This window comes from Schistocerca serialis, chromosome 11 (assembly GCF_023864345.2).
Source record: "Schistocerca serialis cubense isolate TAMUIC-IGC-003099 chromosome 11, iqSchSeri2.2, whole genome shotgun sequence".
NCBI lineage: Eukaryota > Metazoa > Arthropoda > Insecta > Orthoptera > Acrididae > Schistocerca > Schistocerca serialis.
In genome coordinates, this window is record NC_064648.1 from 66,598,151 (window position 1) to 66,624,554 (window position 26,404).

At 41.6% G+C, this 26,404-nt stretch overlaps 1 protein-coding gene across 1 annotated transcript in view; it reads right to left on the bottom strand.

Moving 5' to 3' along the window:
• Positions 1-26,404, bottom strand: part of LOC126426672 (protein RCC2 homolog) — an 84,484-nt gene that overhangs the window by 50,268 nt on the left and 7,812 nt on the right. The window contains exons 2-5 of the mRNA XM_050088565.1: positions 24,550-24,820; positions 16,874-17,005; positions 14,632-14,720; positions 5,127-5,241 (exon numbers count right to left, since the gene is read on the bottom strand). Coding sequence (XP_049944522.1) covers positions 5,127-5,241; positions 14,632-14,720; positions 16,874-17,005; positions 24,550-24,820 — 607 coding nt within the window. The remainder of the gene's footprint in view (positions 1-5,126; positions 5,242-14,631; positions 14,721-16,873; positions 17,006-24,549; positions 24,821-26,404) is intronic.

The following is a 26,404-nucleotide window of genomic DNA, read 5'->3' on the forward strand; positions in this document are numbered from 1 at the left end:
GAATGTATCTGCATTCATCTCCTCATGGTAACTGACAGTTTTTTCTGACTGTAACATCATAACAACACGAGGCCCAAAACCGTTCACAGAGCCAGCACAAAATATAATTAGTCACTCTTTCTTACCAGTTGGCACACTCGTAGTTCCGTGGCGTGCGTCATCTGTCCGTGCGACGGAACTTGCACAACGCACACTGACCCACATTTTGTCAATCCACATTACATTTTCTGGATTCACTGCTTGCAACTCTCACAGGAAATGACGTCTCCACACTACAATATCTCCACGTTCCATTAATACCTTTTGCTCGTGCAATTTTTTCAAAGCAATGGAGACTTCTTGTTCTGCCTGTGATCAAACCACTGTCTGACAGTGATGCCATCAACTTTTTAAGTGTCGGATACTCCTTCCCGCTGTAGTACGTGTATGTGTGTTGCCTGATATTCTTCCTTGACTTTCCAGGCATCACAATAACAGGGCTCAAAGCTGAATTGGCAGCCTCTTTATCATCTGTGACTTTCTTCACTATAGAGATGTTCAATGCTTCTGCCACTCTGACAACCACTTTACTCACTGATATCAAAGGCCCATCATTGTCCCTTTCCCTTTCAAAGAAAACACACAATTTATATATAAATTCACGTGCTCGGGATTTCAGCGTAGCTCCTTTCACAATAGCCCTCTTCTTTGCACCACAGGTAGCCATTTTCCACTTCTACACACTGCAACAAACTCACAGAAGTAGCAGACTGCACACATATACACACAAACCTGAAGGTAACATGTAGTGCAACTGACTGAAAGCAGTGGTCGACCAGGACTATGGCAACACTGGGGCGTCGGCAACGTAACGTAAACAATAGCTCATAATCTGACCGGTCGTCGTCGATGCGTGAAGCACGTGCGCCGAGGCCACGTCAACTGACAGAGCTCTTCTCTCACTGTATGGAGAATATTTCACTACATTTCAGCCACATGAAATGCCTTATGGAAATCGTTTTTAAATGCTGTGTGTGACTGATTGATTGTTTGCTTGAGAGGGTTACGGTACTAAACCGCGAGGGCACCAGTCCTGCAATTCCGAAGTTACACACGGAAGAGAGAGGGTCCGCTAAAAGTGGAGTGGATTCAAACTGCAAAAGGAGGAAGTTAAAACACACAGTAGAAGGTTAAAAGGGTCGTCCAAATCTATGAATTGGAAAAAAACAGAGGGCTTTGAAAGGAGGAGTGGCCACGGGTCCCTGATCGAGAAAATATGAAGAGAGGCTCCGACCACAACCACCCTGCCCCTGCTCCAGGAGTAAAGCAAAACCTTATACCTGAAAATAAAAACCACTATCACAGAGGAAAAGGCCCAGTTCAACCAGCCGTGAATTGTCTGCTAATATTAAATCCAAGGAATGTGGAAGACTACACTTAGTACGAAGAACCAAAAGAAGGGGACACTCCAACAATATATGAGATATCGCCAGTCTGGCTCCACAACCACATTGTGTTACGCAAGAGGAAGCAACGAGTGAGCCCGGTACGACCAGTGCGTAGACGTCATAAGACAGTGGATGCCTCCTGAGATGAGTGGAAGGAAGGGAGCCAAACTGCAGTAGTCTTCTTGATTGTCCAGAGTTTATTACAGAGAGACAGTGCACTATACGTCATTTCACTTTTGGGCAAAGAGAGATTTGACGTAAACCCCCATATACGCAGCTGGAATAATGAAGGGGAATAAGGGATGAGTAACTGTTTCTCTACCCAAATGGTCAGCCAATTCATTCCCTGGGATGCGCACAACTTGGGACCCAGAGAAAGGCAACTGAGCAGCCAGCATGGCTAAGGGCAGAGAGGAGGTCACAGAGAGCAGAGACCAAAGGGTGACGAGAGTAGCATCCGTCGACAGCTGAAGGCTGATCACCGATTCGGTACAAATTAGAACATTGGAGGGAGGTCTTTGTGAGTACACGATGTTGTAAGCCAGTACGAGACGTGAATGTGTATCCCGCCTAATCTATCATCTTAGAACCATCAATGTAGAAGATGGTGGCACCCTGAAATGCTGCAAGGATGGCACGTACAAGATGCCAGAAATCAGAGGGGCAACAGACCTTAGGACCATGGAACAGATCGGACCTAATCCGTGGTCTAAGCACCATCAACGTGAGGAAGGGAGGGGGGAAGGAGGGGGAATACACAGAGGGCATGACACATTCTAGCTAGTGGAGAAGTTGATCGCTACAGGGGGAAAGTGAAGCGTATTCCAACTGGCGATCCCACACAAGGGCAGTTATCAGGAGGGAGGCACCCCTCATTTGCAAAGAGGACAGGGTACGCAGAGTGGTCAGCGAACTGGCAAATGGCTATTATGTAATAAACCAGGAGTTTGCTCCTTTGTATTTGTAGAGAGGGAATCCCTGCTTCTGTAATGAGACTCGCCGGAACTAGAGCAAAAGGCACTGATAGCCAGACGCACCCAAAAATGGTTGACAGGGTCAGGTACTTGCAGAGTGGAAGGAGCAGCTGAGTCATAAACCTGACTGCCATAAGCTAGTATGGACAGGACTAGAGCACAGTAAAGATGGAGAAAAGTGACACAGTGTGCACCCCAATATGTGTGGGCCAGAAGGCAGACAGCATTAAGTTTCCACACGCATGTAGTCTTTTGGTGGCGAATATGGGGCAGTTGTGTCAGATTTTTATAAAAAATGACGCCCCAGAAACGGAACGTGCTACAACATCGAGGAGCTGGTCGCCTAAATAAAGTTCTGCGTGGGGCCTGCTGTGGGTCGTCGACAGAACTGCATAACCCGTGTTTGGGAGGGAGATAACTGGAAGCCAAGGGAGATGGCCCACACAGAGGCCCATCGTACGGCGCCTCGGAGCCGGCGCTCGGCAGATGCTAGCGATTGGGAGCTATGCCAGATGCAAAAATTGTCGACGTACGACATCTGGATAACTACGGGCCCGACAGAGGTTACAAGCTATGAGGAAGAGTGTGACACTTAACACAGAATCCTGTGGGATACTGTTCTCCTGAATCTGAGGGGCGCTGTGTGAAGTGCCAACTCGAACTTGAAAGATCTGGTGAGGTGAACACTCGCAGATAAAAATCAGAAGGGGGTCACGGAGCCCCAGTCGTGGATGGTAATTAAAATGTGACGGCACCAAGCCGTATCGTACGCCTTATGTAGGTCATAAGATTAGTAAAAGCCTGTCTGGTTGCTGTTTTCAATCTGAGTAAATGGCTAGTTGGAGATCGTTCTTCCCGGAAGCCACACTGATATGGAGACAAAAGGCCCCGAGATTCCAGTACCCAACAAAATCTGAAGCTAACCATCCTCTCTAGCAGTTTACAAAGTACATTTGTCAGGCTAATTGGGCGGTAGCTGTAGAGACACACTTGCTGGGCTTAAGGACAGGGATAATTACACTGTCTAGTCATTGCGACGTGAAAGCACCCGTGAGCCAAACGTGATTTAAGACCCGGAGGAGATGTTGCCTCTGGATAACATCAAAGCGTTGGATCATCTGGTTGTGGGTGGAATCTGGACCTGGGGCCTTGTTACATGAAGAGATAAGAGCCTGCAAGAATTCCCATTCGGTGATTTCCTGTCAGAGAGATCACAGTTTGTAGTAATTGACGGGAAACCATCGAGTAAAATAGAAGTTATTTCTCATGTTTCCCAAGGTAGTGTCATAAGTCTGCTGTTTCTTCTCTATAAATGATTTAGGAGACAACCTGAGCAGCTGTCTCAGGTTGTTTGAAGATGATGCAGTCGTTCATATCTAGTAAAGTCATCAGAAGAGCAAACCAATGCAAAATGACTTAGAAAAGATATCCATATGGTACAAAAATTGGCATTGACCCTAAAAAATGAAAAGTTTGAGGTCATTCACACGAGTGCTAAGAGGAATCGATTAAACTTCGGTTACACAATAAATCAGCCAAATGTAAGAAATTACAGTTACTAACAACTTATACAGGAATGAACGAATAGAAAATGATGTTGGGAAGACGAACCAAATATTGTGTTTTATTGGCAGAACACTTAGAAAATGTAACAGTTCTACTACAGAGACTGCCCTCTCTACACTTGTCTGTCCTCTTTTGGAGCAATCTCGGAAATCTCGGATCCTTACCAGATAGGATTAATGGAGTACGCCAAGAAAGTTTAAAGAGCAGCAGCACATTTTCTATTATCGCGAAATGCGGGGGAGAGTCACTAACATGATACAGTACTTGGTGGACATAATTAAAACAAAGACTTTTTTTTGTACTGGCAGAATCTTCTCTCACAATTTCAGTCACCAACTTTCTCTTCCAAATGCAAAGATATTTTACTGATGCTGACCTACATAGGGAGACATAATCGACATAATAAAATAAACAAAAATCAGAACTCACGTGAAAAGATATAGATTCTCCCCCCCCCCCCCCCCCCCCCTCTTCGTGCTCTGTTCGAGATTGGAATAATAGAAAATAATCGTAAAGTGATCTGATGAACCCTCTGCCTGGAATTTAAGTGCGATTTTCAGAGTATCCGTGTAGATGTATATTTAGAAGTCTGACAGATAGTTGACTCTGAACTGTATCAATTTGTAATACTTAGCAAACAGTCGTCATACAAGATGTTCTACAGCTGTACAAGTTTGAAGAATTTGTGTACATCTTCACAGATGGACTTCCGTTATTCGATAGCTCACCGTACACAGATAAGACAATTTCTACTTCCGACACTGGCCAAACTTCACAGGAAATGAAGTCCATGAAAGGAAGAAAGAAGATATCGAGTGGGGAGACATACTCCAGAAAAGATAGTCAGTAATTTCTGATCTGTACATGCCAGTATCTGAACTTTTACAGGAAATTCCCCCTCTGAATATTTATCGATACAGCGGGGAACGTCCGACAACATACCTTAGTTTTAATCCGCAGATTTATAATCTAATATTGCAGTAGCAGTCCTACAATATGGTGAAATACTTCGAATTAATATTACATTTTAAGACTTTTATGTAGAAATAACCTCAGTTACAGAAACTTGCAATACATACATTCTCAGCCTGTCTGGGGGAACAGATTTTGCCTCTAAACAGTTTACAGCAAATAGTGAAATTGTTTGTGGTTTACTTACCCAGCTGGCCATACTCGGGACATCCAAACGAGTGGAGCACACCCTTGCAGTCCAGTACGACGCTGAACTCGCCCCCGCAGCAAACTTTCACCACTGGAGGGCCTTTGTAGCTCAGCTGCAGACAGCGACAAATCAGTACACAACTGAGACCACTGTACAGTAATCCGAGAACGACAAAGTAGAGCAAGAAGTCTAGCAGGAGGTGTTCACAGATGGGATAATTTGGGTATAAGGAAACATTTTTCAGTTTAATGGCTTTAGCTTATTAGCGATACAGGTTTCCTCCCCATTCTTCATACGTTAGCAATGTGACCCTCTATAACCATTCTATTGTGTCTTCAAGTACGACGACCCTTTCTTATCGTAATAAAACCGACCCCGAGTTGAACTCTACCCAATTTATCCCAAGGATTGGGTAATTTGTGTACAACGTGTACTATTCCAGTAATACATATTTAAACGTTCTATTATGCTACAATTACCGCAACCACAGGAAATAGCAGGTCCACGAAACCCGTGACAAAGTACAAATATCTGTTTCCAAAAAGTTTGGTGAAAAATCAATAATGTGAGTTACATGACAAGATAGAAGGCTTCATGCTATTCATGTACATTTTATATAATTAAGATCAGTTTCAAAAAAAGCTTCAACTATTTTTCCTAAATCAATCTACAGTATGTCGTCTACCTTTGGGAAATTGTATCAATGACCATTCCCCTCGCATCTGGTTTTGCTAGTGTGGATCTTGTGCTGTTACCTGTCCCCAGAACTCATTCACTATCTACAACATTCATTTCGTTAATGCACTGAAACCCACGATCTGACCATTATTTCTGAATCTGAGTTAATTCTTGTCATACAACCGAGGATTTTTTTCCTCATCACTAGACCTAGCAAAGACTGCCTAAGTGTTTTTATGCAATGTTGAACTTTTTAGCAGCAGCATACACTGACACTACCTTTTTCACTACATTTCTGGCCTTCTCAAGATCACTCGAATCATACGTGGATGTCCTCTTCGTAACATACGATTGTGCCACGATCTGGAAAGGATGACTGAGACAATTGCCCAACCTAACCTACAATTACACCCAAATTACCTCACATTCTTAATTTTAATTTATTAGCAAACTATCAATGACATATTACTAACTTAATTATAAGTATTAAACGTATACATATTTCAGTTTGGTTACTGTATTACAGTCTGTTTCTCATAGCAACCCTTCAATTGTATACCTTCATTGCATTATTGAGAAAACCAAACTCTCATTTCAAAATGGCAGTATCACTAGGACCGACACAAATTGTTAATACCATGTTACAGCTCCATGTGAAATGCAGAATATATATTAAATTTGAGAATGTAGGAAGATTAGGTTAAGAATTAAGAAAAAAATTCATTTACACCAATATTACCCCAATAAACTCAAATCATCCTAACTGACCATATTGCACAACTGCTGGATAGGTCACTCAACGAAATGTCATCAGTTGGTGACCAGTTGACTTTAATACAGTGCATCCCACACAAAGCCCGTAGAACTCACACACAACTGGAATGCCTCAGACGCCAGTTAATCATTTCTAGTCAAATTGCTTATGAAGTGGCAACGCTGTCTCGAAAGTTGGCTACATTGCAATTTTATCAGAAAGTTGAGTGTAACTGTTTGTTCGTGTATCAGTTCTCGTGAGAAGCTCACACTGTAGAATTGTTACAGGAATGGGGCAGTCTGCATTAGAACAGCGAACTGATTTGTGTAGTGTTACATAAAGACTGGCTCCACCAACGAATGTAGTGTTTCAAGTGAAGTATCCTGGTAGGAAACTCCCCCAACTAACACTATTCAAGATCTGTACAATGGCGGGGCGGGAGGGTGGGGTGGGGGGGTGGGGGCAGTAGGATCCATTCAGAGTGTGTGAGAAACAGGCAATTGACAGTGAGATCCACTGAAACTACAGACAATTTGCATGACATTACGAGAAGTCCCCACAATTCAGTAAGGAGTTTATCGCAGCAGGTCAGTGTATCTTTTACATCGTATACTAAAAGATATGAAATTAAAATCCTATATACCTGCTCTGGTGAAACATTACACTTGAGAGTTCATATTATGTCAAGTCAAGGTGGCTATCCTACAATAACAATGTTGCAACTGCCTCTACACACATAGCAGATGGTAAGGACTGCCATTACATCTCATAAATGTTAGCTACTGAGCAATAACAATTCGTTTTTGAGTTGCTACCACAATGACGAAAATAATATTGAGTTAAAAAAAAAAAAAGATCATTCCACTTGGGACCTATCGAATGGTACATTAGCTTATTTGTTTGAGTTTTAAATATTTGTCATGTATTATTGTTTTCCTGACATGTTCCATATCCTGGAGGACCTCCTCACTACGGATCAATTGGAATGAAAGTAAATCTATTCCAAACAGCTGCATAAAGCTTTTGATAATTGTGCGAAGAAATAAGGAAATAACCATTTGATGATGACCAGCATCTTGAAAACAGTAAGACACATAGCTTATAAAATAAATAATAACTGAGATAGTAACTTCTCACTTTACATTTTTTTATGACAGCGATGCAACAAATAACTGCGATTCGTAGCTTTTCATTCACCAATTTATGGTGACAATGGCGCAATTCTATCCCGCTCCCCATCATCACTGTTGTCGGAATTGGCACTGAAACCATCTTCATCGTCATTATTATTAGCTGTTCGTGGTCATTAATGATACCTTCCACTGTCTGTGCTGCTCTTTCAAGTTCTTCGATGCGCTCGACCCTTTTCCTCCTCGAGGCTGCATCCACAGTCACAAGAGCTTCACACAACCGCCTTTCCACCTCTGTTATTGTAAAGTACTTATTATTGTTCCTAATATATGTCTTCAAATCACTGCATATTAACTCAATGGGGATGAAATGGCTGTTGTATTGTGGCAGCCTTATTACAGTATGATGCTGCTCCTTGGCAATTTCGTCTACCACATACATAGGCAACAAGCGAATATAAAAAAAAAGCTTTCTCATGCTTATATCCACACAACATATCATGCCTGTAACTACTGAACAGTGAGGTTTTCCCACCCCTGAAAAGTTCACTTTCTTTCAATGACATCAGCAACTTTGCTATGGTAGGATACTATTTTCTGCTGTAGCAAACATAAATATGCCTGCAAATAGCATCAGTCTGGACGCCGACGATGATGATGATTTGTGCTGAGGGGCGCATAACATCACGGTCTACAGCGACCTGAGGATAAGTCAACATGAAGGCTGTCCCCACATATGGAGCAGTTTGTAATACACTAAAGACACCCCCCCTCCCCCACCCCCACCCCCATCCCCACCACCACTACCACCACCACCACCACCACCACCACCAATCCAGGGATGAGGACATAGTTCACAAAAATTCACCACTCTTGTAACACCTCTATCAATATCGGCGAGGATGGTGGGCAGATCTCCATCGAGACTGAGGGCTGCCTTAATATCAGTATACAGGGAACATATAGCCAAAATATGCTGAACTGAAAGTGGCATATCACAAACTTTACAGAGTGGTGGATCTCCCACGGGAGGAGGAAGCCACGTGTTAAAAGTACTATGTCCAATGTGCAGTCTAGTATGCAGAACTTCCTTCCAGCACTGAGGCTGATACGAAGTACGTCATGCCTGTGTGGTAGATTAGAGCGGCCGCAGTTTGTTTTCTGTCACCTGCAACCATTCAGTCTCCCACTGACGCATGATGTGTCTGTCAGAAAATGAGACGATGGCGTGCAACGGGATGGGGCACTGACAGACAGCACCATCCCAACATGCTTTCTTAGCAGCTTTGTCAGCCACGTCATTTCCTGATGTGGCCAGGTACCCAGCAAAAGATCCCCTCCTTGTAATGGTGTTGAAGCTGCCAGAAGGAGTCACGGATGAGCTGAATCAGTTGGTCTACTGGATATGTTTGGTGAAGTGCTTTTAGTCAACTGAGTGAGTTGGAACAGACAAGAAACCTTGTACGGTGATGTCTGTGAATACTCTCAGTGGCATCAGAATGCCACATAATTCTACATCATAATTTGTAAATTGTTCAGGAAGACACACTTTAACAATCCTATCAGGGAAAACAGTAGACCAACCGAGGACATTCTCTTGCTGGGAACCATCTGTATAAACAATGATAAAACTGTGGTACACATTTAAAATGGGCAAAAACAAAGTTATAAAACCATAATCTGGAATACAAGTTTTCTGGTATCGTGTCAAGCTTAAAATCACTTCAGGCCCCTGAAGTCTCCGAGACGACTACACTTTCCATCCTTGGTTGTGTATCGGGAGGTCAGATAGCTCCGGATCCTAGAAACAGTCTGTAGCGCGTATCCCAAATGACTCGGTCATATAGGTCCGATTCCTGAACAGACGTTCAAAGGTGGGTTGGACCACTGCACTAAATGCCAATAACTGAGGCGACACAGTGTGTTTCAGCAGTGCCAGTCGAGCCAAAAGGATAAATTGCCGAATCCAGAGTGGTTGTTTACCAGCCTCTGCACACAGACTCTGAACTGGGATGGTCCAAAAGGCTCCAGTCGATATCTGGAAGCCCTCGTGGTTGACAGCATCTGACATCTCGAGGTAAGAAAGTGCGGGCCAATCCGTAGACCAGGCTGCCATAATCTAAATGTGGTTGAACAAATGCCCTATAAAACGGCAGAATGCGGGACCTGTCAGCTCCCCACATTTTTCCGCTACGGCATTTCAAGATATTCAACGACTGGAACCCCTTTGTTCACAGGTCTGTCAGGTGTGGGAGCCACATTAATACCGAGTCAAATAGTAAACCCAAAAAGCGTACAGTGTCTTGAAAACGTAAAATATTGTCCCCTCCTGTGAGCACTGGTCAGTTAAAACTTCAACGAGCACGGTAAAAGTTGACAGACACGTGTAGTCTTCTCTGATGAGAATGGAAAAGCAGTTGTCCTGGCCCAGGTTTCCAGCCTCCTAATGGTCAGCTGTAGCTGCCTCGTCATTGTCGTAAGATCAGAGGAAGAGTAGAAGATTGCGAAGTCATCCACAAACAAGCATTTGATGGGGCTCCTGCAGTAGTGGCAAACAACGTGACACTGAGGACACTGCCTCGGGGGGCCCCATTCTCTCTAACATAACAGTCAGACAACGCGATATTGGAAACTCCGGCCCTCGAGAAACGATAGGATAATCAGAAGGTTTCCATATAGTCCCCCATTTGTGAAGTTGGTGAAGGATGTTTTAACTCCAACTAGTGTCGTACGCTTTTGCGAGGTCAAAAAACACACAGAGCAAATAGTTTTGGCATAAGAAGGACTGCTATATCACCATCTCCAGTAGAATTACGTTGTCAACAGTAGCACCTGCAACCGCACTGAGAGCAGCTCAGGCAACCTCGTGATTAGAGCAGCCAGGCGTGGCGGCGGTTTACCACACGTCCGAGAGTCTTAGCCGTACACCTAGAGAAGGCTACACTCTGGTCACTGCTAGGGGCACCACGGTCCTTGCCCGGTTTCCGGAATGGAAGTAACGTCGCCTCCTTCCAAGTCGTGAGGTACTGTCCGTCAAACCAGATCTGATTGAAACGAGAAATGAGCTGCCCTTTTGCTTCGTGGTACAGATGACGAAGCACGGAATAACTGATCTCATCAGGTCCTGGAGCAGTGCCTCTGATCGTAGACAAAGCTGATACCAGTTCCCACACGGAGAACAGATTGTTTTAGACTTCCTCATTATGCGATTAGAAATTGAGCTTCCTTATCTCCACAGTCCTATGCAACAACTTAAAAGCACATAGTGACAATAAAAAAGTGTTCAACTAAATCCTGAGCCACGTCTTCTAGCGTGTCCACTGAGACCCCATTACTTCACAAGGCCATAAGAGGGCATGTACTGCCCTCACCTGAAATCTACCTTATCGAGTCACGAAGTTGCATAGTGGAATTGGGCTGATTAATGGAAGTCTTGACTTCTTTCCAGGAAGCCCTGTTCCGGTTTTTTATCACTCGCCTGAAGGTTTCTCGTAGTCTGACGGTGTTTGAAGTTCCACAGAGCTGTTTATTTGGCCCCGATTGCCAATTGGCAGTTGTCGTTCCACCGAGGTACAGGCCATCATCTGAGGTGGTCACTAGACCGAGGGATGGACTCTGCAGCAGTCCGTCGGACCTCACAAGTGATATGTGCCACTGTCTCCTGTGCACAATCCGTTTGTTCAAAAATAGCCTGTTGACTGTACTGCAACCAATTATCCCTTTGTATCGCCCATTTGCGTGGTCCCCCGTCAGCCACCATCCTAGTCGGCAGACGGATCCACACTGGAAAGTGGTCACTAGAATGTAAATCTGGAGCCACTTCCTGTGGTCACAGTAAGAGTGACAGGAGAGGAGTGACATCTTTCACCAATGAAAACAGTCATTCCACTTTTTGCCCTGTCTCCAGTAATATCGTCCTTCCTGTAGAGGTGGTTGTTGTTGTGGTCTTCAGTCCTGAGACTGGTTTGATGCAGCTCTCCATGCTACTCTATCCTGTGCAAGCTTCTTCATCTCCCAGTACCTACTGCAACCTACATCCTTCTGAATCTGCTTAGTGTATTCATCTCTTGGTCTACCTCTACGATTTTTACCCTCCACCCTGCCCTCCAATGCTAAATTTGTGATCCCTTGATGCCTCAAAACATGTCCTACCAACCGATCCCTTCTTCTAGTCAAGTTGTGCCACAAACTTCTCTTCTCCTCAATCCTATTCAATACCTCATTAGTTACGTGATCTACCCACCTTATCTTCAGCATTCTTCTGTAGCACCACATTTCGAAAGCTTCTATTCTCTTCTTGTCCAAACTAGTTATCGTCCATGTTTCACTTCCATACATGGCTACATTCCATGCAAATACTTTCAGAAACGACTTCCTGATACTTAAATCTATACTTGATGTTAACAAATTTCTCTTCTTCAGAAACGATTTCCTTGCCATTGCCAGCCTACATTTTATATCCTCTCTACTTCGACCATCATCAGTTATTTTGCTCCCCAAATAGCAAAACTCCTTTACTACTTTAAGTGTCTCATTTCCTAATCTAATTCCCTCAGCATTACCCGACTTAATTCGACTACATTCCATTATCCTCATTTTGCTTTTGTTGATGTTCATCTTATATCCTCCTTTCAAGACACTGTCCATTCCGTTCAACTGCTCTTCCAAGTCCTTTGCTGTCTGACAGAATTACAATGTCATCGGCGAACCTCAAAGTTTTTACTTCTTCTCCATGAATTTTAATACCTACTCCGAATTTTTCTTTTGTTTCCTCTACTGCTTGCTCAATATACAGATTGAATAACATCGGGGAGAGGCTACAACCCTGTCTTACTCCCTTCCCGACCACTGCTTCCCTTTCATGTCCCTCAACTCTTATAACTGCCATCTGGTTTCTATACAAATTGTAAATAGCCTTTCGCTCCCTGTATTTTACCCCTGCCACCTTCAGAATTTGAAAGAGAGTAGTAGAGGTAGTGAACCTGTAATGCAGGTGTGTCAGTGACTTTTATCAGAAAGGGAGATAGCCCACAGATCTGAAGGTTTAACTACCACTTTCTTCGACTTTGAACCTCTTTTTGAAGGACGTTTTTCTCTACTTATGGGAGGAGTTGGTTGCTTGGGTTGAGGGGATGATTAGTAGGCTTCCGATGGTTAGCAGCGGTATGTGGATTAGGTGGTAAGCCCATCAATGGTGACTTCTGAATGACTTCCGTTTCAAGTGTAGCACTTCCCACATAAGTTAACCGACAAGTGCATGTGCTCATACTTTAATCTGTGATCCGAGTTTGAGTGGAGGTTTCACACTTGGTGATTGGCGTCTTAAGGGCTAATGCAAAAGAAATAGTAAAAACAGGAGGTCGCATAGCTTTGAAAGCTTTTCTAACTTCACCGGATGGTATGCTTCCAGCTCCAGCTGATCATCATCCTTCTATAGCACCACATCTCCAGCACCTCTAGCCGCCTTCTCTTCCAACTGTCCAAGTTTCACATCCGTGTAGAGCCACGCTCCAAACGAAACCTTTCATGACATGTTTCCTTATTTTCTGATTGACATTGCTGGTGAGTAAGATCCTTCTCCAGTTAAATGCAATTTTGGCCTTTTGTATCCTGGTCGCAATTTCTTTCCGGCTTCTACCATCTCTTGTGATTTTGCTCCCCAGGTAAGTACATTCCTTTATCACTTCCAGCTCCTCTCTTCCCATTTTCATTCTCAGAGGTTCATATTCTGCTCCTGTACTGCATACCATCACTTTAGTCTTTTTCTTGTTTATTCTCATTCCATACTGATTGCATAGAATTTTTTCCATTGTTCTGAGGACTTCCTCTAGATCTTCTTTTGTCTTCGTGACTATAGCAATATCATCTGCATAACGTAGCATGTCTATCTTCTGCCCATTAATTTTGATCCCCACCTCAGCAGTTTCTTGAGCTTTGTCTATAGCTTCCTGGATGTAAGCATTGAATATAAGAGGGAGGGAGGGGTGGGGGGGGGGGGGGGGGGAGGAAGAGAGAGAGAGAGAGAGAGAGACCTTTTCTAATATTTGCTTCTGGTCCATGGTGTGACAGTTCCAAATCACTGCCACCTCATTCTTATAGAAACTGAGTATCACACGGATGTCTTTGTACTGTATTCCAATTTTCCTCAGCACTCTGAACATCTCTTGCCAGATAACATTATCAAATGCCTTTGCCCTGTCTACAAAGGCAATATAAGTTGGTTTATGTTTCTGTAATTGCTTTTCGATAATGAGTCTCAGTGCCAGAATCCCCTCCCTTGTTCCCAATCCCCTTCTGAAACCAAACTGATCTTCACTCAGCATATCCTCCACCTTCTCTTCAGAACTATTTTTATGAGAATTTTTGATGTATTGGACTTAGAGTTCGGTACTGTTCACGTTTTGTAGCTGCTTCCTTCTTTGGTATAGGAACAATGATACATTTCTGGAAGTCTGTCGGTATCTCTCCTGTGTTATAGATGGACCTAATAAGTTTAAGCAGCATAATTTTCATGCTGTCAATGAAGATTTATGCACCTAATAATTAAGGCTGCCACGTTTGAAAATATAAAAACTATCAGCTTCCTGTCTTTGTATAATTGTCGACTGAATTATCGATAACAAAATTAGGGAAACTAAAACAGAAATTTTGTTTACCTGGAAAGTGAAGCATACTAATAGTTTTTGACCCTTTAAGTTAACAACCACATTACTATTTTCACAGTTTCAGATCGCTGTTGTTAAATGGATCAATATGAGAAATAAAATTATATTATACAAAAGTAGTGTTTTTGCTGATCAAATATATGCTTTAGATGTGGAATAATCAAACATTTCCACTTAAGTACGAAAGTTCTGAGGAGGCAAGATTCATTACAGCTAGCACACTTGCACCTGCATTGCTGGTGATGAAACTTAGAAATAACAGGCTGCCTACTCACCACAGTGGCCGTGGCGATGACAGGGTGCTGGTTGCCCACGCCGCATTGGCCCAGCTTGTTGTCACCAGCCGCAAACACGGCACCCGTATCTGCAAACAATGTCACCATCTTTACCTCTGCTGAATGCACGAATGCTTTACTGGCTGGTTAAAAAGTGCAACTGGAACGATAATATAAAAAAAAGTCAGCGAACAATAACTGTTGCACTGCACACAAATGCAAGGTTCCAGAAATGTACGTCAGGATCGGGTTTACGACGCACGCCTGTGCAGTCTTTCGTTTACTCGTAGAGGCCGAGACGACAAATGGGGTCTCCTGAACTGTTTGGTAAACGAGAACAAGAACAATAAAAGACAAAAAATATGCCAAGAAATCTAATTTACATTAAAGAATCATATGAAAATGTCAAATTATAATAGCTATTACTTATTTTATGACAGCTGTTGAGATATTAAGCAGCAAGATATTAAAAAAAATTTAACATTAAATTTAGAAATTAACAGTTTTACAATTACGACCTGCAAATTCTGTTTTTTTTTCTCATCTTTAATATATGTGAAACGTATTATTGCGCTAACTACTGACAACCTTCACTAAACGTAAACAATTTGCACATTAAGTACTTTGGCAACTGTCAGCTTCACCGCAAAATTTTGGTATTTTTATACACACAAGCTTAGTACAGAATCAATAAAATAAAACTGGAGTATTATTTCACATGAATGTGGCAGTCTAAAACACAATAGTGTATACCCATTCTTGTTGTGCAAAGTGTCTTAAGACCAAACTGTGTTGTGCATGTTTCATGTTCAACAAAATAAAAATTAAATATTGCAAGAAAGTGAACCTGAAGAGCATTGTAATATTTACCATCTCTCTCCAAGTTTTAAATTCCATTTTCTCCGACAGTTATTTTTGGGCTTTACACACTTCACCTATCAGACACAAGAAAATCTATATTATACGCAGCAACCTTTAACTACAAGTACAAGCACAGTGAGTTTGTGCAAAATGCAGTACAGTAAAATATACAAACTATGTCACAGGATCTTTTAAAAGGTAGTAAGCACCCTTTACGGCCCTTTCTTCAAATGTGCTCGAATGACAACCTGTGCGAGATGAAATAATATTGAGAATTTAACTGACGGGAGCCTTTTTTTGGACTTTTAGTATTTGAAGGTCAGCACCTGGACATCAATTTCCTAGCAGTATGGTGTTAATTGGTTAAAAGACTGAATTACACTTTTTGAATAAAAACACCACCTTTTGGTGTATGCATACAAAATGCCTTATTGTAACATAAAACATATATACAGCAATAGCACTGTTCAGCATCTAGAAATAAAAAATTATTTTATTTTATGTCTGACATTTTGCATTTTGTACCAAATTTTAATTTACTGTGACTGTCTACCTCCATTTTAATGTGACTGGAAAATAATAATGAAAGCAACAAGAATAAAATAACATTATTTTTATGATTCAATATTTATTAACTAGCATTTCCATTTACACATCAGAATAGCTGGGCCTGTTGAAGTGTCCAGTTCTGGCATACAGGGAGGTGTGCTAGCCTCAGATGGAAGTTCCGCGTGGATTAATGATGGGCAGCCAGTATTTAGGCCAGCCCACATTTCAGTTTGAAGTGCTTTTCCACATCGACCTAGGCAAATACCGGCCCGGTTCCCACATCACGATTCAGGTACAAGATAAGCAAACACTTTGAAATAGGCAGCGCTACATCTGACTGTACTGTTCCACTAGATGCAGAGAGACAGGACGGGGAGTGGGGGAGCCGGCAGTGGTCGCCATCAGGAGTGACGATCCTGCCATACTAACAATCTGCACACGAGAACAGTCGGTTCTCTGCAAAACTGGAGAAGTACTGTACCAGTACCGACCAGGCCGGAATAAGGGGGCACTGAAAAGGAAAAAGGAACGGACATTTCAATGTGGCTGTTTTGTACCTGACACTGCTCAGAAATAATATAATCCACAATGACGACATTTTGAAGTTTTTTTTTTGATAATTGCGTCGTACTCCTTTCGGAAAATGATATACGTGCACTGACCTTCAAATCCTACAAATACGAAGAATACTGAAGACAGCCCCTGTGCAAGGCTACCTGGTGAGACGTGTAACTACCATAGTTACTGATCTGCCAGATGAGTACTGCCCCCCCCCCCCCCCCCCCCCCGCCCACACACACACACACACACACAACAGACTCACTCTTCTTACCTGTCAGCAGCAGAGTATGGTTCCGCCCACACGCTGCACCGACCACATTCAGGTTCTTCACAGCTTCGATGGGTGTCGGTATATCGCGTCTCACCGTATCCCCGAGACCCAGTTGCCCCTTCTCGTTCCGACCTGTCGGAAACAGAGCGGAGCCAAAAATCAGATGCGTAAGTGAATTTTTCCTTTAGCATTTACGATGCAACAGATTAGTGGTCAGCTGTAGAGCAAGAAATATCTACACTCTGTACTTCAACCACTCAAGAGAACTTTTATTGCAATACTGCCTATGTTACTGAAACACTCAGTATTTTAACCACTTAAGAGAATTTTTTATTGCAATACTGGCTACATTACTGAATGGTTTCTTTAAATTATTATATTACTGACACATTTCAGTTACTATCATTAGAATCCGAACTTAGAACTTGTGAAAACAACTTTCAGTGTCAGCTGCCAACTCCAAAATCTGGAGATTGAAAATCTCCTCCACCAGAATCACAACGGAGTCAAATAACAACTACAGCATGTCATTCCGAATGGAGAAAAATCTTCAGATGTAAAAGTAACTTCGCTTGTACCCTAAGGGAGCACTATAGGATGATTACTTTCCACAATATTTATAAACGACACAGTAGTCGAGGCAGAGGAGTTGTGACGGTAGAAAACTTTGGTGAAAAGCAGAAGACCTGCAGAGTATTGACGCTTGGTGTACAGATTCGAAGTTGACATTCAACATAAACAAATTTAGCATATAATACAGAGGCAGAAAGACCCACCTTTCTACGATTACACAATTGCAGATCACTGGAAGCAGTTACATCCACAAAACATCTAGGAATACATATAAGACAAGTTGGCGGCAGCTCCATTATGCTCTGGGAAACTTTCACACAGAAACCCGCAGCTCCAGTGGAGCCTGTGCAAGGCACCATGATGGACAAGGACCACAAACATCACCTCGTGATGATCACATTTCCCAATGGCAGTGACATTTTTCAAAAAGATAATGCGTCAAAACACAAGGCCAGGAATGTGATGGAGTGATTCTAGGAACACGGTGGTGAGTTCCAAATGATGTGCTGGCCCTCCCAACTCGCCATATCTGAACCCAATCGAACAAATCAGGGATATGATTGAACATAGTGTCAAAGCTCATTGGCCCGCACCCTGGAATTTACAGGAACCAGGTGGTGCACGTGTGTGTGTGTGTGTGTGTGTGTGTGTGTGTGTGTGTGTGTGTGTGTGTGCGTGCGTGCGTGTGTAAATGGGGTGCCAATTCCCTCCAATAATCAATGGATACCTCATTGCTTCCATGCCACATGTCACCTGTCACCGCTGTTATCCATGCCAAAGGTGGACACACAAGCTATTAGAAAGATGGTCATAATGTTCTGGCTGATCAGTGTAAGCAGTTTTCTTGGTTGCTCTTTCAATGGCACAGTCTCAACCTCTTTCAATTTTTTACTTCAGCAGGTGCTCAATTTGGTTATCTAAGTACCAATTCTTTTGGAACACAGCTCACAGATACATCAAGTCTGTGGTGAGGTTCTCATGGTATGAAAAAAGATCGTAGATTACGGACCGCAGTCTTTGGCTGATGGGCTCAAGGCGTGGATATAAAGGTTGTCAGTGTGCATGCACAGGTTTTCCACAACTGCCAACCTCGAGAAGAGGCTGCCAGTGATGACAAACACATACGGAGAGGGGTCTGGAAAACTATCAAAATCAGAAGCCCGATTTAGGCCTTTAAATGCTGTATATCAGATATCCTTAGCGGCTAACGCTATGTACATAGTATTTTTGAACCATTTTTTCTTCTTTGTTTTTCAGCCTATTTTTTCCACAATTGCTGATATACAAGTTGTATAGGTTAAATACAGTATTTTGCAACTGTAATGGAAGTTTTATTAAGACAAACACTTTTCACTTTATTCTAATCAGGATGTATACGAGGACAAGAAAAAAAAATTCTAGATTTTTCATGGATTTCCCATTTAAAAATACACTTTCTCCTGGGTGAAAACACACTTTTTCCGTGTTAAGTGACAGTATACTCCTCCTCGGAACCGTAAAACTTATCAATCCTTTGAATGGTTACGGTATTATACACCGGCGTAGAATTTCGCATTTTGGAAAGATCTTTGATGTGTAGCAACATGTGTGCTGCATACGTTCGTATTACGAAAGTATAAATGTGAGTTCCACTAAACACCACGTTACTTTCTGAAGCATTGAAATTGAGATTGTGATGTTTTTTTGTAAGCCAGTTCTGGCTCATGTCACATGATCTTGTCAGCCAATGACAGCAGATATTCAGAGCATAGAACACGTGATGTAGTCAGCCAATAGTAAAGTAGCGCGTACACACAAATAGGAAAAGTTAATGGTTTAAATTAATACACATAGTGTTGTTCGAAGAAAAGCAAAGTTTTCAAATATAATGAAGATTAATAAGCTGCAAGAGAAGCTTTCGCATATGATGTTGATCTTTTTTGGGCGCGTTACGCTTTCAGATACATCACACAAATGTGCCAGTAAAATTTAATGATGACAAATGTTTGATCTTCTGGGCTCAAAATTTTTTGAAACGTTTGTCCTCAAAGACTTGATTTTTAAATGGGAGTCAAACAATTTGTGATTTAAGAAATTGATGGTACATTCTTGCACATAGTTCATCTTCCGTTAAAGGAAATTTACTTTGAAAGTGATGCTTTTCCAACTAGCATTCGCAATATTTTCCAGTGACCTGTTAGGAATAGGCTTGTTTCAGCAGTTGCCAGAGAGCGCCAGGTAACAGGTGTCACCACGCTTGCACAGCTACGATGACGCAGGAAACCTGTGTGTTCATAAGTGTAAAACATTAAAAGACCTTACATTATGTTATAAAAGAAACAAGACGTCAGAGGATACTCTACGAGCATCGGAATTTCATGAACCATACTAAAACGCATAATTCAGCTTAAAGTGCAGACTCTTATGCCCAGATTCGGACGTAAATTTGCTTGGGGTACCAGTACTGTATTCTCATGTTTGGTTCTTTATTATGGCATAATGCAATAAGTGCTAGAAGATGAAAACGCGCACATTAAACAGTTCGCTTCAAATACACTGATTGCCTCAATGGAAAAGATTAATAAAAGCCAAATTTCTTTAGCAAACTGACAAAAACAACTTCATTGTTCTGCAAGACTATTAATGCTCAACTGTCAGAATGGTGGAAATGAAATAAAATCTGAAAATAATAATATATGTTAACCTTCCGTAATTATGTGAACCTATTTTAATTCACTTGATAGCTCCTGGCCACAGGAATCCGTTTCATTTTCATTTGACGTGAAAGCGATAAAGAGGAAACGACAAAATCATTAAACTTATTAAACACGGGGCATGTTGAGACTATCCACCTCCCCATTACAACTCAGACTGCTGTATGCATCAGCCCCGGATAAACAATATTTTTGAACCACGGCAGTACTAGATAGTGATGGTCCCAGTAGCATATAGCTGCTTGCCGCGACTGCTTACACAGCCAACAGCAAAACATCTGTAGCCAGAAGTCGAAGAAGGTACTACTAATGCGCAACTCAACTGCACATGCACATGACCCGCTCACAACTGCTCAAATGAATCTATGTAAACAGTTGTGACGTCACACTCGTCAAAAAAAGGTTGTTATTATGAAGCATTGCGTAATCTTCCTAATCCTTTGACACATTTTGCTGTTGGCAGACGCTTGTATGATCACTGTGTTTTGTTATTGTATGTGGCGCATTTGCTTTGCAACTTAAGTTTAATTTTCTTTCTTTCTTTTTTTTTCCTCTCTCTCATTCATGTTTTATTGCTGCAGTATTATTCTACAGGAGTGGGATACAGTACTATCCTTTGTTGTTGTATCGTTTCTTACCAGTCAAAAATACAAAAATTTAACGAGAAACTAAAATGAAAAAAATTCCTGGAATTCTAAAAAATCTTGAGTTTTTCCCTGATGGAAAAATTTCTGGGTTTTTCCGATCTCCCGGGTCATATACACGCTGCTAATGAATCTTTAGTGGTCAGGTTTTTAGTTCTTTACGCCATTCTTTCTGTTCTTCCACATGTGTGTTAGATTTTAGCGCACAGCACTTTTACCAACACTAAATACATTCATGTTTTTATGTTGTGAAAAACCACTGTCACCTCACCCTTCTGTGTGTTTTGTTAAAATAAAGCAAAACAAAACTGGTCTTAATACAACTTTCATTATAGACAGTATTTAACCTATATAATGCAAGTATTTTTTAACATAAGTAATGTCACAAAATAACTGAAAATTTCATCCACCTATAATAACTTCCAGAACAATTTAAGGAAAGTTAAGGGATACGGCCATTATTGTAGTAGTGTCAGTGTGCTGCATATTATTAATTATGGATAAATAGGTGAAATGCACACCTTGTGGTGTCACCTGATTAGAAAAACTGCAACAGCTTGTTATAAATGCCTAAACCTCGAGACGTCGCTTGGTTCGAAAGCAGTTTTATTCCTATACTTTATTAGTCAAGATATGCAGAACGAAAATTTTTGGCCTCACTCAGAATAATCTATCTTAGTAAGATGTGGTGCCAAACACGTTCGTACACATGTTTACTACATAGTTCGGAAGAATGTCACTGCAATCTATAACACTTTAGAGCAGCATAGATTAGTAAAATGTAAACAGTACCTTCATGTGTATGATATGCTGTCTAAGGTGAATCATCAATGAATGTAACATGTTAACAGATGTGATAGCATGCATTTTATTGTATTTTGTGATTTTTATTATGTAATAGCCATCTGTGGGTGCTACATATATGGACATGGCCATGTGCACAAGGTGCTTTATCAGTGTAAATGTTTCTTTTTGACAATGATTTTTGTAATGTGCCATATTTTATCCACTAACATGACAACTTGGCATGAGGTTCCCACTCACAAAGAACACAATTTCTAACAAAATTTTTGAAGAACTTAAGATGACAGCAAAGTCTGTTGGAACTGGTTGCTGAAAATAAACAAATATTTATGCATCCTTGGTTGTAGAAAGCTTTTTATCAACTAAAACAGGTACCACCTCCTCATTTCTCAACATGAAAGAGTCTCAGATCCATGCCCGACAGAACAGTGCCAGTATCAGGAATATAAGGACCAGTTACAACAGTTGTGAACCATCTTGCCCCTGGAGAGGATACGATGACTATGAAACCCTTCCGAACAATCATTGGATGCATCCTGGCCAGAGGAGAAAATTCATTTGATAACTAGGCCCATACTGCCACATTCTTCCTAAATTTGACTATTTTGTAAACCTCGAATTAACACCGTGTACTCTTTCCACCGATAAAGTTTCATTTCATTTTCTCCTCCTCTGCTGCACGCTTAACTTCTTATGGCAGACAGTACATTTGTTTGTCTGAAATGGAGACAAGAGAGGGATGCTACAAAAGTAGTGAACACACCACACAGTTTATACGCTGTGACTCTTATTAATGTTGAAAAACCTCTGAAGCGATGCTGAGATACGTAATTTAATATAAGACACACGGAGTCTGAAATGCCCGGAAATACACCAAAAGTGGATGACATATGTTGAACGTGTGATGTCACCAGATTATGCACCTCGCCGCACGTGCGGCAAACGCCTATCATTCTGTCAAACCTCATTATTCCGACTCTAGTCGAGCATTCGTGTCGGTAGGGCTCTATGTCCACGTGGGTGACTTTAGCGTGTGGAGCTCAGGTTTTGAGTCTTGTAGACAGTATTTATTTTTCACTGTCTTAGATAATTACCAGTTTACAATGAGACAAGATTTATTATTTATTTACCTGTTTCACGGTCCATGCTGGTTCACTGCAAAGTACAGTATAACAAAAACGCACAGTTATCAGGTCACAACAAGTAAAAGAATACAAGCTTCAGAACTGCATCATTACCAGTAAATGCCCTGTGTTTTCCTTACTAAATAATGCCTGAAAGTAAAACAAGAAGGGACAAAAGTAAAGAAATAAGAACAGTTTTTACTCGGTTACATCAAGGACAATGATTTAGTAACTTCTATGTATACAACAGATTACATTTCCAAAAAATGTTCGAAATTTGCGCCATTTTCTTGAATTTGCTACTGTATTGCTCAATCATCCCTTCATGCCCTAGCCCAACCACTGCACGACATGAGGTACATCATCTGTTGACAGTCATACGTCCCACATTTCTCATCCATCTTTCAGGTACTTCCCGACACTTCCCTGTGTCTTATATTAAATTACTTGTCTCAGTGTCGTCTACATCACTTCAGTTTTTCAAACATTAATATGAATCACAAAGTATATTCTAACTGTCACGTGGTCACCATTGTAGTGTCACTGAAATGGAGCCTAATGTAGCACTATTATGAAAAACAAAGTAAGAGCTGACATTTCAGGACACCGGTAGTTCATGACGTAAAAGATAGCAAAACAATTGAAGTTATTTTTTCATTTCTCCATTCCAAGCGCCTCGAGTGCTTAAACTTTATTCTGAAACCAGGATCTAAGGGTAAGAGCAGTACAGAACCTAGCAGTTATGAAGGTACAAATTTGCACACATAAATGACATAGCGAATGCAACATCATATGACTCCAAACGACATAACGAGTATGGCTTGAAACAAACACATCAGTGTTATTTTGAGTAATTAAGTGTGGGATGATTTTATATTACAACAGCAACTGCTGGTAGTGTGTTTGGATGATGTTTCGAAGATCTCCCAATGTCAAACAAGATACTGGTAGTGTGTTTGGATGATGTTTTGAAGATCTCTCAATGTCAAACAAGATACTGTGTGTGCATACAAGTTGCAGTGACAGACAGGTGTACACATCTCACAGCTCTACAGTGGATGGTGGGTCACCCTGGAACCGTGAACAGAAGGCCTGACTACGGTTATTACATTCGTAGAATATAATCTAACAAAATAAGTACTTCAGATAATGATCTTATATTAAATAATAACTGAGGATTGATTTTTATATTGGTAACCACTCCAAACATAGTCCAGCACCAGGTTTTAGTTAATAAACTAGAGTTGTCTGTAGACATCTTGTTGGAGTTGGGAGTGAACTGTTAACCTTAAGGGCTGTAATAACTACTTCCTTTAAAGAAAAGTTTGCTAAAAGAGCTACATCTGACAACAAGTTACTAAAAGTTGCAGATAGGCAGACAGATTAAAGTTAGTCAAAAGAAAGATTTGTCTAAACATTATCATACAATCAAAGTTCCTTCCCCATACAGCACATCTGTTCTCTTGTACCATCCAGGTCTCTGGTTGACTAGACTTTTCCAGAATAGATTCCACATGGAAGGAGAAAAGGAGGAGGAGGAAATACTATATACGAACTTTTTCCTCCAATAATAACTACTCTAATATCCAAATTTCTCTACAGTGTTCCATTTTTGTTAGTGCATGTAACTCAAACTTTCCCTTAGTAACTGAAGTACTTGCCTTTAATTGAGTGTCAACTTAGCACCTCCAATTTGCCCATTACTACAAAAAATGAAACAAACAGAGCTATCATATGGGTCGAGCTGTAACAACATTTGGAGGACAGCCTCTCCACTGAGAAGCTCACCGAGAGCATAACGTATGGGAAATAAACACGAACCTTCAAATCTGGCTTACCCAAAGCGAGTGCCTGACCCTCTTCTGTGACAATGATATTGTGGGCAGCGTTGCAGCCGGAAGCCACCAGCTTGACGCGGACTCCCGCCAGTGGAGCGAATCTGTGAGGCGACCACAGGTTGCGACCTGAGGCCGGACCCACTTTGCCCGCATTCTTCGGGGCCGTCTTCCGACCGGTCAGGTCCCAGTTCGTGCAGCCGGCAATTAGGAAGGTACCGCCTTCTCGACGCACTGGTGGCACGTCCGTCTGTGGAGGTATCGGTGGTTCTACCTGTAAACACGTGTGCGAGACTTGAAAGTAAACTCTATGCCTTCTAAACGGGGTCAAATATTACATAAGTACGAAGAATTTTGATTACCATAGTGAAAAAAATAAATCACATAACAGTATTTGTCTGTCTGCAGGAACAGGTCTGCCATTCCAGTACAGACTCAAATCCCCACACCACAGCACCGCGGTATCCCATTAGAGAATCCAAAACAACACGGCGCCACCCATCGCTATATCAGAGAATCTTGCAGTAATTCATTTTCTGCATTTGAAATGGAAAAAATGCTGCAACAATCTATTCTCAGCTGGTGGAATTGTACAGCCACAGCACACCAGTGTGTGACAAAGTGGCACAGTGTACACACTTTCAGTGCTGTCAAATGCATCTGAATGATAAAAACAAAGTGGCTGACCACATCTGTGAAGAAGCAGGAATTGCTACAAAAGCACCGTATCACAATCTAGGCAATAGTGGAAAACTTGAAAATGGATCACCGATCAGCCTTTAACATCTCCTACGATGAGGACATACGGCAGTTAGTAAGTGACTTCTTCGCGCAGCAGGACACAGTGTTTTACCAGATGGGTATCTCTGACTCAGTGGACTCAATGCCCATAGTGATTTTACCCCATTGGCATACTGACTCTGGGACCGGACACCATTTGAATGGAAACTTTTTGATCACCCCTTCTAATACTATAACCACGAAAAGAAACAAACCGAGCAGGGTGAATTCAGCACTGCCAATACAAGTGAAGATCCAACTACCGTCAGGCAAGGCGATGCTGTGTGGTTTTTGTGGCTGTTGTCGTGCAGTGCTAATATATCCAACTCTTAACAGTAAGTTTAGAAAATGATTTCAAATTATGTTTACAGTTTGTTGTTAAGTGCTATCATTATCGCACAGTAAGTGGATTTAAGGTTGGTTATTTCCACTCTATTTTAAGCAATATTCTTCATGCATCTCAATGTTTATGACATATCTCCTGAACTGTGAATTGCGCAATGATGTAATTTTGCAGGTACATTTAGTGTTATACATAGATACTGTCTGCATAAGTAATAAACTAAAACATGACACCTGTTCTGAAGTTTAGCTGGATGAACAGCAAAAATTCATTGAGCGATAAACTTCTCTGAGTAACCTACGAGAATGCAGCCGGGTAACGCCACCAACAACCACCGGTATTTCGACATGTGACCATGCTGTCATTCTCGAGGCAAAAAATTGCAGGAAGTAAGCACTGTAGTATGCAATTCAAAACTTTGTTTTACAGAACAATTCCATAAACACATTCTCTCTCTCTCTCTCTCTCTCTCTCTCTCTCTCTCTCTCTCACGCCACCACAACCAAAGCTGACCAACATAAGAAGTTATTGATAGTGGAAACAACGGAGACAGCAGGATTCCATGCAGAATTTAAGCAGAAACCTCCATCTGTATGTACAAGGTTGGTTACTAAATTCAACTGCTTGCTTACAACACTACCCTAATTACATGTTATGCCAGGTGCCAAGAAAATGTACTGCAATTGCAGATTTGTTCAGTTGTTGTAAGCATGTGCAACACCTAAGCTCAGCGCA